General features: G+C 29.4%; 1 protein-coding gene across 1 annotated transcript; it reads left to right on the forward strand.

Moving 5' to 3' along the window:
- Positions 1-2,639: 2,639 nt before the first annotated feature.
- LOC126771314 (uncharacterized) lies at positions 2,640-8,963 on the forward strand. Its single transcript, XM_050491152.1, has 8 exons — positions 2,640-2,659; positions 3,571-3,823; positions 4,701-4,814; positions 5,272-5,690; positions 6,120-6,222; positions 6,762-6,857; positions 7,984-8,139; positions 8,910-8,963. The coding sequence occupies exons 1-8, from the start codon at positions 2,640-2,642 to the stop codon at positions 8,961-8,963; spliced, it is 1,215 nt and encodes a 404-aa protein (XP_050347109.1).
- The last annotated feature ends 2,291 nt before the right edge of the window (positions 8,964-11,254 follow it).

Below are 11,254 nucleotides of genomic sequence, written 5' to 3' on the forward strand. Positions count from 1 at the left end.
GTAAGAAGGCGCATTCAGAATAATCCCATTTCGCGAAGATCGACAAACAAGACGTATTTGCTTCATGTATGAGATGAGATCTAAAATTCGGGATTCCGGTTTAACGGTTGACATGAAATGCGATTTATTTTCGAAAACAAAATGAAAATATTCGCAAATTTCAAATTACACAATGATTGATAATTTTTAATATATTCAATATTATAATTGACTTTTCTACCTGGTTGCTCTAATAGTTAACCCACATATCACAGACCACGAGGTTCAAATCCAATTCAGGTTTTTAACGAGAAATACTTCTGGAGTCTGGATGCTGGCAGTATTTATACTGAATAATAAAGGATAGATGTACTTGTATTTGCACATACTTGTGCAGAATAATAGGTTCTACACAGTCTTCTCTCAATAATGAAAATGAATGGAGAATTAAATCGATCAGAAGGATATCATTACCACATATTAAAATTAATATTTTAGTAACGTGGATAAAAAATCAATTAGACGCATGCTGATATCAAGATTGTAGAAAAAAAATCTATGGTGCTAAGCCAATTTATTTTAAGTTACTAAAATATTACTCCTTATCCATTTTAAGACATTCATAACTAATAGCAAAAACAGTTACATTTTGATTTGGTCTGCCAGCAATATAACTTTCTGTTTTGACTTAATATTAAACTTTTTTTTAAAATATCGCTTATGTCGAATTAATTAAAAACTTACTTATTCATTACACAATAATGCATTTAATGTAATTGCTTTAGAGAAAATTTAATATATTAAATTTAATTATGCTCTAGTGCTTAATATATTAACTAACTTAATAGATCAATCAAGAGTAATGAAATAAATGTTTTAATTAAAATAACAACCGCATTAAGAATAAAAAAATAACTTCGTAATTTCTAGAAACATAACATAACACAGTCAAGCCCGACTTTTATACTTAATATTGTATTATAAAAATAAATAAAGCAGAAATGATATCAGTTTAAAATTTACAATGTTAAGTTTTTTTTTTTTAATTTTTAAAACCATTTTACAAATTCTGTAATAGCTGTATAGGAGCTGCTTGAAATTTAATTTACTTTCATTGGACTGTTACAACGAACATACACGTACGTGCAACAATTACTTTTGCTCATAAAACGATGCATTTTTGGCCCGAAAATAAAAAAACTTAGCTAACTATACTATTTTACGATCAGTATGAAAAATAATAGTGTTAAGCAAATGGTATATTAATGTCTTACTAAGAGTATATATTATTTACATGATTTTGTATATAAATATAAAGCCGCGTTGGCCTAGTGGTAAGAGCACATGAATCATAACCGATGATCCTGGGCTCAAACCCGGGCAAGCACCACTGAATTTTCATGTGCTTAATTTGTGATCGCGTGCTTGACGGTGAAGGAAAACATCGTGAGGAAACCTGCATATGTCTAATTTCACTGAAATTCCACATGCCACATGTGTATTCCACTAGCCCGCATTGGAGCAGCGTGGTGGAATAAGATCCAAAACCTTCTCCTCAAAAAGGGAGAGGAGGCCTTAGCCCAGCAGTTCACAGGCTGTTACTGGGGTACTGGCTATATGAATAAATATAGGTCGTAATTAAAAAAAATATATGGAAAGTTCAAAAACCTTCGAATAAATTATAATAATATTATTATGGCTACAAAAAATGTACACTCATAAAAATATGGAGATTATCTTCGTGTTAATGTCATAGCATGTCAACCTTGAATCTCTTAGGAGTACAGTAACTTCAAGTATACCGACAATAAACAAGAGACGTAAAACAGCAATACTTTGTATTTTTATGATCCGGATAAAGAGCAATTTAGATTGTCTTCTAAATTTTGGGAATATAAGAAATAGTTAAATATTATTACGGTGTCATATACGAATTTAAATAAAAAAGTTACACTAAAACTAGTATGGGAATAGCTTAAATCCCTGAGCGGAGATATCCAGAAAGGAAGCTATCGGTTGTTCTACAAAGCATTTAGTATTATCTGGCATTACCCAGCACTTACATAAACTTAAAAGGATTTTTTTACAATATTAAGTAAAATAATAAGGATTATCATATTTTCTTATTTTAAAATGATAATGGGTACGTAATTAATGCAAAATTAATTTTAACAAATAAGATTTAACGCATTTGAAAATAATTATACTTATAATTATTGATTGTCATAAGATCACTCAATTAATTCTATAAGATATTCTATAAAGTTTAAATAAAAACAATGAAATTAAATAAATTAAACATACATCTGTATGTACGATATAGACAAAAATCAAGACAGCTTAGCAACAAATTGTCTGTATGATCTTGCTCCAAGCAAATAACAACGAAAAATATTATTTATATAAAAACGTATGAAACCTCACCATCGTTACACAGTACCCTGAAAAAATTATAATTGACAGCACTTAAATGAATAACATACCAGTTATATTGGATAATGATTGAGTTAACATACATGCGCACTATACACGTAACTGTGCATCCAATTATACACGATAAAAGAATAAATTTGCGGATATATTTGATTCATTAAAAACAAAAGTTTCATGATTCAATATGTTGACTTCTTTATAATCTGTTTTTATGTGAAAACGCAATAATGGAAACCGAATATTACTTGTACGTGTTATGAAAAATAATATAATAAATATTTTAAATGCAATAATTATTTATTTATAATGATCTACGGTTTGCAAAATCAAAGAATCTATAAATAAATTTATTTGAAAATTAAATTATTTGAATAGTAATCTCTTCGGATTGCATTAAAATAAATGTTTATACTTGATAATTTTACTAATATAACAAAATTTTATACAAAAAAAATTGGAATGAATTGAAATAATAATCAATCAGCATTACCGCTGCACTAATTGCAATTAAAAACTTTCAATTTCGAGAAGTATTTTGCATATTTTAAAAGAAAATAACGAAATATGTAATAATATTACTTTACAAATTTTACTTGATCTTACGGTGACTAAGCTCAAGTTAAGGTCTAGTCAACTACGCAGAAGCATCTCTGTTCCCCATCTCCTTTGATCCGACGCCGTCATCTTCGATGTGATTGGAGAGAAATCAGGCATAAAAACATTGACATTAGCTAGCAAATATTGTAAATGTCCTACTGTTGTGCTAAGGCCTCATTTTTGAAGAGAAGGTTTTTTTTATAGAATAGGAAGGTAGACGAGCATATGGGCCACCTGATGGTAAGTGGTCACCAAACGCCCTTAGACATTGGCATTGTAAGAAATGTCAACCATCGCTTACATAGCCAATGCACCACCAACCTTGGGAACTAAGATTTTATGTCCCTTGTGCTTGTAATTACACTGGCTCACTCACCCTTCAAACCGGAACACAACAATATCTAGTATTGCTGTTTTGCGGTAGAATATCTGATGAGTGGGTGGTACCTACCCAGGCGAGCTTGCACAAAGCCCTACCACCAATAAAAGTTTTGGAGCTTATTCCACCAAGCTGTTCTAATGGTGGTGGAATAGACTTTACAAATATTTTTTATATTTCAGACAGCCACCAGTCAACCAATTATTTTATCGTTACATGGCTAACTTGATGAGTTTCTTCAGCGTAGGAGATAGGGCAGCGTGGGGCTACAAAAAAGTAACCACGGTTCAGGTTATAAATAGTACGATTATGTACATATTTGGACCCGTGTGCGTCGCCTCGCAAATAGTATACTTTTATTTTAATTATTCTGAATTAAATTTCGATATATTGGGCATAATGTTTTCTATTTTTCCTGCTACATGTTTAGCTAATGTAAGTATAGTGATACTTTTTTTATAATTACAAACTTTGAAATTATTTAATTTCTTCTTTACTGTATGTATATAAGGTTTAATATTGTACTAAGCTATTAATCAACCGATTGAGCGGATTTTTTAATTATTATTGCCATTAAATTGAGTCTACGCAGATTTCATATTTTTTGTCAAAATTATTATATTTTTCAATTATTAGATTTTTAGTACGCAAAATATTTTAGAAAATGAATGCATATTAAGACAGCAAATTGTAAATTATTATTCAACTCTTGAATTTCTAAGCCCATATTTTTTCTTAGATCATAAGATAAAAGTAAGTACATTTACGAACCAAATACACCTGTGTCTTTCTCGAAACGAAGCTAAAGCGAATTATCTGTAAAGCTACGGTCACATCTGTATGATCAAGGACTACGAAACCTCTTTGTAGTAGTTATCTCACTCAGCCGCATAAGTACGGTTGCATCTGTACAAATAATTGCTTGTTATATTCGTTTAAGCTTAAAGCAGATGTGGAACAAAGAAAATACGACTACAAATGTAAACATAGTCAGCTATAAATATGCGAATATTATAATATATCTTTTGATATTTTAGAAATCTGTAACATTAATGAAAATACTACATATATAATGAACTATTTGAATATGTAGTTTCTTAAGCATTTTTAATCTTTAAATATTTTTGCGATTATTCATTACATAAAGAATTTTTTGATTATTATCTGCATTTGCTCCTTTACCTATAACATATTAACCATAGCTCATAAAACAGAATATAAGTATTATTAATTTAATAAATGTTATAAATGCTGTTTGATTGAAACAAATAAATAAATACTTCGATAAATTGTAAGTTACTTATTGTTTCAGGTGAACATATATTCATCGCGATTCAAAAGTTACAAGCATCTCTCGTTGAATTTCTTACAAAAAATACATTTGTATAATATTTATAAGGAGAGCAAAGATGAGTTTGTAAAGAAAGTAAGAATAGTAGCATTGAATATGTACACTACACTCATACATGTATTCGCTTGTGTTGTCATCATTGTGTGCTATTTCCACTTATTTATTATATTTATTTCACACACGTAATCATGACTGAGCCAATCTTTGGCCAGTGGCTCAGTGGTTAAAACGCGTGTATCTTATTACATGATCGCAGGTTCAAACCCTGGCAAACTTTACTGAATTTTCATTTGCTTAATTTGTGTTTATAACTTATCTTATGTGCGTTGGTAAAGGAAAACATCGTGAGGAAACCTGCAAGTGTTAATTTCACTGAAATTCTGCCTCATGTATAACCACCAACCCGCATTAGAGCACCGTGGTCGAATAAGCTCCAAACCTTCTCCTCAAAAGAGTGGAGGCCTTAGCCAAGCACTGAGACATTCAGAAGCCGTTACTTTACTTTTTACTTTACGTAAGCATTTATTTACAGAAGCTGGTTGCTATGGAACGAATTACGCGATGGACATCGTATTACTTGTTTTTTTTTTTCATCACCAACTGGTTAGGTTGGATGATAATAACTGCCGTGAACAATTATAATAACAGAGAATTGGTTTTTAATTGTACAGTGAGACTTCAAACGTGTCTATTTATATGGATGCCATTTGATTATAGTTATGATTACCGTTCTTGGTTCGTTCTTCATTTAATAAACTGTTACACAGTCCTGGCTGGAGTGTCATCGATGATGATATTTCAAAGCGTTAACTATATGATTGTTTATAATTTGATCGGACATATTCATGTTTTGAAAAACTCACTCAGGACCAATTTCACTGACGACTTGAGTGATCAAGAAGTACGTAAGAAACTTAGTAAAATTGTGGAATATCATACTTTTATAAACAAGTAAGTTTGAATAGATAAATATTTAAGGATTCTATTTTTAAATATCCAATTGATTATTTCGGGAGTACAAAAGCAAATATATTTGAATAATCCTCCACTTATATTTTTTTTATATAATTATTACCTCAATTGTTTGTGTTGATAAAATTTATCTAATGCTCGGTGGTGAAGGAAAACATCGTGGAAAAACCCGCCTATCGGGTATTAGTTTGTGTCACATGTGTGTTCCAACGACCATTCATTGGCGTAACAAATTTGAAATATGCTCAAAAATATAAATGCTAATATTTTTATATATCATATATTTGCGATATGATCGCCAAATCTACATAATAGAAAACATTCCATCTGAAGATATTATGTTGCATTAAAATAAAGGTTATAGTGAAATCTTTGTAGACTACGACAAATAACTCGATGTTTTCTCAGAGTTTTCAAGGAAGCAGAAGACGCTTTTGGATTTAATGTTGCTGCCAACTATCTACAAAACTTATTTGGCAATAGCGTAGTACTTTATCAATTAATGTACGGGGTAAGTTTTAAAGATATAGTTTTAATCTAGTGTTCATAATAATTGTTCATAATTGCTACGAGTACATATTGAATATTAAAAAAAAGTCATTATGCCATTGCAATTTTGATACATGATACATTTGTGGTATTAACTGTGAATCCTAATAATGTGTGTTATATAATTTTATTTTGAAAAGTTTTAAATTTGAAAATTATAACTTTTGATTCGCATTATTTTAATCGTAATTAATATCAGAAGAATTTTTATTTTTAAAGGATTCTGAAGATTTAAATATAATTCTGTTAATAATTAAAAAAAGAAATATAAAAATTGAAAGATACATAATTTTGATTATTATTATTTTATTAATCATTAAACAATAATTGTGTTAGCAATGTAAACTTTAATAACTATAATATCTTCTTGACGATTTGAATTGAAAGTTAGCTTATTGATTAACATCAATATTCTAATTTATATACTGGCAACTTTATATTATAGATTTAATTATATACAAAAATATTATTTAATAATTTATTGAAAACATAAAATTTTAGGGGAGAGAGAATATGATGTTGTACGTGACAATGATCATGGCATATACGGGTGGACCAATTTTGATGTCGTTTGTTCTTGAAGAAATACGAAGACAGGTAATAGAATTTTTTAATTTGAAATTTTATTCTAATTCAGACGTTGACATTTTATTCAAATCGTTCAGATGAACGTTTTGACAGTGTTGAAATGCGCGTTGTTTTTAACGTATTTACTATTGAACAAAGAAAAAGTTGTAAAGTTTATATTTTTAACTTTTTCTGTGTATGTTCACACGAAGGCGCTTTTTTAACGCCAAGAGTTCTTTTACCGGTCCGAGTTCTATTTGAAATTCCGAGCAAATAGCGTCCAACATTTTCAACATAGGTTTATTGCAAATATAAATGCACTCGTACTTGTTGTTTACATAGGATGTACATACAGTCATACATATATAATCAAACAAGGACAAGTCATATACGTTATCTTTTAATGTTCTAATTTTCAATGTTGGTCACAGTAATTAATTGGTTGGGCTCGTTTTAATTTTTAAAAAATGATGCAAATTGGTCTTTAAAAAACCGTCCTCTAAAAAAAATTTGGTTAACAATTTTTTTTTTTATAATTTCGTATACTTAAAGTAACCTATTGCTTGAATTTCAACTGAATTCATAGTGTATCGAGCAATGTTAACACAAAATGATCATTTAAGAACTCGTTTGAACTCAATTTTTTTACGAAACGCTTATTTATTCTTCCGGGTGAATAATGCCTTAATAATAATAAATATTGTAAAAAATCTTATCTATGATATTTCCCGATTATTTTTATTGGAATATAATATACAAAAGTTCCCTCTCGGCCCCTTTTTGATACAGAATTTATTATTAAACTTTTGTAATATTTTATATTTTTCAAAGTTTTGACAGTAATTTTATTGCTAAATAAATGATGTCCCATAAGAATTGAATAGTTTTACAAGATAACAAGACAAGGGTACACACGAAACTATATATTATACATACATACACGAGAAATGAGTTTTGTTTTTAATAAAATAATAAATTGATCATACCATTGTAAGTTTTAGTTAAAATTCCAGTTAAAACATTAAATATAGTAGCATCTTATTAAATAGCACTGTGTTATCTAAATATAAGCTAATACTAATATATAAAATGGTATTGTGTTAAAGATATACTAGTTTTATTTATTGGACTTTATAATATATACAATTTATTTCAGACACATGACTTACCCGATGTGGTCTATAGCATACCATGGGAAAAAATGTCAGTGCCGAATCAAAAAACAGTGATGCTTATTCTGCAAAGATCACAGATTTTAATGGATTTTAAAGCCCTTGGAGGCTTTAAGGCGGGAGTCGGCCCTATGATATCGGTCAGTAGCAATCGTATTTTTAAATATAGTATTGTTAGCGATTATCTGTGGATAATAGGCATACGTGTCGTAGCTGTCAGGGACAACGTTTGTTTTTTTTTCCAAGAAATGAAGATGAAAAAACAAAAGGCGTCTATGACAGCTACGACATGTATGTCATTTGCTATCGGTCAGTGTACTATATTGATGCAATTTGTAAAAGTTTTTATCGCGTAATAAACTAATTTGAATTGATCCTTTCGTGTCTTGATAATAGTCAATAATTACTTGTTTTAATTGATATTTCACTTCGGTCTTTTTTTTTTTTGTAAAGTAAGAGAATATTATGTTCTATGTTTAAAGTAGGTGTATTACTGCTGTATTGATTTTTCAAGCGTATAATTTATTTATTTTGTTAGTATGTCCACAGTTCAGTAAATTTTTACATATTCTACCGCCAATCAGCAATAGGTACAAGTAAAGCACAAGGGACACAACATCTTAGTCTCCAAAGTTGGTGGTGCATTGACGTTGTGAGGGATATCTAATATTTCTTACAGTACCAATATCTTTTGGTCATGATGACCACTTACCATCAGATAACCCAATAGTTTCTCTGATTTGACAGAAATTTGGCTTTTCAGTGCCGGTAATAATTTTTGTTACTGGTAATAAAACACTTAAGTACATGTAAATATTTGTTCAAAAGCCAAAAAAAGCTTTGTAATAAATATATTAGCTAAATATTTCAATTCGGTTCTAATAATATTTAAATTATATTTCTATTTCAGATACTTAAAACAACATTTTCATATTACGTGATGCTAGAAACAACAATGTCATAAATGATTAAAGATGCAGGATGCGAGCACATTGCTTCACGCACGTCACGCAGATTTTTTTTATTAATATATACATATTACACATGCCTCTTTATTGTTTTATAACACTTAAAATATAGAGCTACTTTTAAATTTCGAAATTTAAAATTATGTAATCTAAGAGATTTATAACAATCGTTGCACCAGTTTGTGAATGTTAACATCCTAGTTATTATTATTTATTTAAAATAAATTAATATTTTATTTAGCTCTTGGTTTTATTTATAAAAATATGGTGTTTTTTTAAAAAAAAAACTATATTTTAGTGTATTTTAAAAATCTTACTGCGATCCTGATTTGAACATAAATATGATGCATGTTAAAAATATTTTGGCTTGGATAATTTGGAGTGTAATAAGTTTATTTATTTGTCATGTGCTCTGTAGGTAGGTACCACCCAACTATCAAATATTTTATCGCCAAACAGCAATACTTAGTATTGTTGTGGTTTGAAGATTTAAGGAATGGTTAATATTTCTTACAAAGTCAATTTCTATAAGCGGAGGTTATCACATAATATCGGGTGGCTTGCCATATACGATAAAAAAATAAGTGAAGTGTTTTGATAGAGTAAGTGCATTGCTGGGTACTTAGTTTACTTTCGTGTTTTTTGGTACGAAGTCATTGTTGAATCGAATATAATTTCCGCCCAATCTCTATAACTACATCGGTGTAATACTATTGTGCACAAGTCTGTGTGAGTAAACATATGTGAACTATCTCTTCCCATAATCTAACATTCCGACGAGACCAGTCGCAGAACAACCGTTTTTAAACTTTAAAAGACAGGGAAGTTTAATACTGGTGATCTTTTAACTCCGCGCTGCTACTGAGGTGTGAAATTAAAATGACAAGCGATGCAGTTCAACGTTGGATAAAGGAATAATATAACAAGGGAGTATGTATTTTCCTCTAGGTTAAATTATCTAGATAATATTTACATATCTTTATAATTATTATAAATAGGTTTATTGTTTATAAAATGCAAAATCCTGATTTTAAAACAACGGATTTTTATTTAAAGGACTACAGATTGATTTATCTTGAGTATCTATTTAATATAAATTTTTTGAATTAATTTCGAAAATAGTGCTGTGCTACCTTATGATTTAATTTGAAAACAAAAATTGTACCACTACCGCTAAATTCTTCATAGTTCGTCAGCACAATAAAGAAAATATGGAATAACATACCAGTAAAAGTAAACGATGGCTTATCTAACTTGTTTGCGGTCGCCATACTTTTGGAAAGGAGGTATTACAAACGTAAACGGCCGATTGAATATACGATCTCTTATAAAAATATAAAATATATTTCTAACTACAAAAAAAAAAAAAAATTAACGCTACTCTTAGCCTAGCTGAATAGATTAATGTTGAAATAATTTAGAATAGCTGAAATTACATAAAAGAACAAACACACGTCTCCTCCTTTTTTGAAGTCCGTTATAAAGTCTAAGACATACGGTATTAGCATTGAATACGGGTGGAGGGAGAGCTTGGCGTTGAAATAATAATTATATTTTAATATTTACGCTCTTTAATTATAAAAACATAATACTTTAAATTTTACAAGGCAGCTTAACATAAATTTACACTGGTGGTAGGGCTTTGTGCAAGCCCGTCTGGGTAGGTACCACCCACTCATCAGATATTCTACCGCAAAACAGCAATACTTGATATTGTTGTGTCCCGGTTTGAAGGGTGAGTGAGCCAGTGTAATTACAGGCACAAGGGACATAAAATCTTAGTTCCCAAGGTTGGTGGCGCATTGGCTATAAGCGATGGTTGACATTTCTTACAATGCCAATGTCTAAGGGCGTTTGGTGACCACTTACCATCAGGTGGCCCATATGCTCGTCCACCTTCTACATTCTATAAAAAAAAAAAAAATTAAAATCAATTTTTCATAATAAATATAATTATTTAATTAAAATTATCTTTTTAAATAGACATAAGCATAAAAATCCTTATAAAAAAGTGGATGAGCTTTTATTGGTGCTAGTGTAATTTTTGAATGAAATAAACATTTGCTATACTTATAAAACACCAAGTACCTTAAGTGTTAGCAATTATAGGAAACCTTTACATTATTAATAGGAATAAAGTGATAATATTTTAAATCTGAATTACACACACATAATAATTAATTTTATTTTAAATTTATATGTCATAATACAATATTATTATTACTATAATGCGATAATTAAATTTAAACGGCTGCTCTCAATAAATTGTAATTTGCTTTGATATATA

Source organism: Nymphalis io, chromosome 10 (assembly GCF_905147045.1).
Source record: "Nymphalis io chromosome 10, ilAglIoxx1.1, whole genome shotgun sequence".
Taxonomy (NCBI): Eukaryota; Metazoa; Arthropoda; class Insecta; order Lepidoptera; family Nymphalidae; genus Nymphalis; species Nymphalis io.

Bases quoted from the DNA above. Each gene is read 5' to 3' on its own strand.
- LOC126771314 (XM_050491152.1), top strand. From the start codon at position 2,640: ATGGAAACCGAATATTACTT. The intron at 5,691-6,119 runs GTAAGTTTGAAT...ATGTTTTCTCAG, and splicing joins TATCATACTTTTATAAACAA to AGTTTTCAAGGAAGCAGAAG. The intron at 8,140-8,909 runs GTCAGTAGCAAT...TTTCTATTTCAG, and splicing joins GAGTCGGCCCTATGATATCG to ATACTTAAAACAACATTTTC.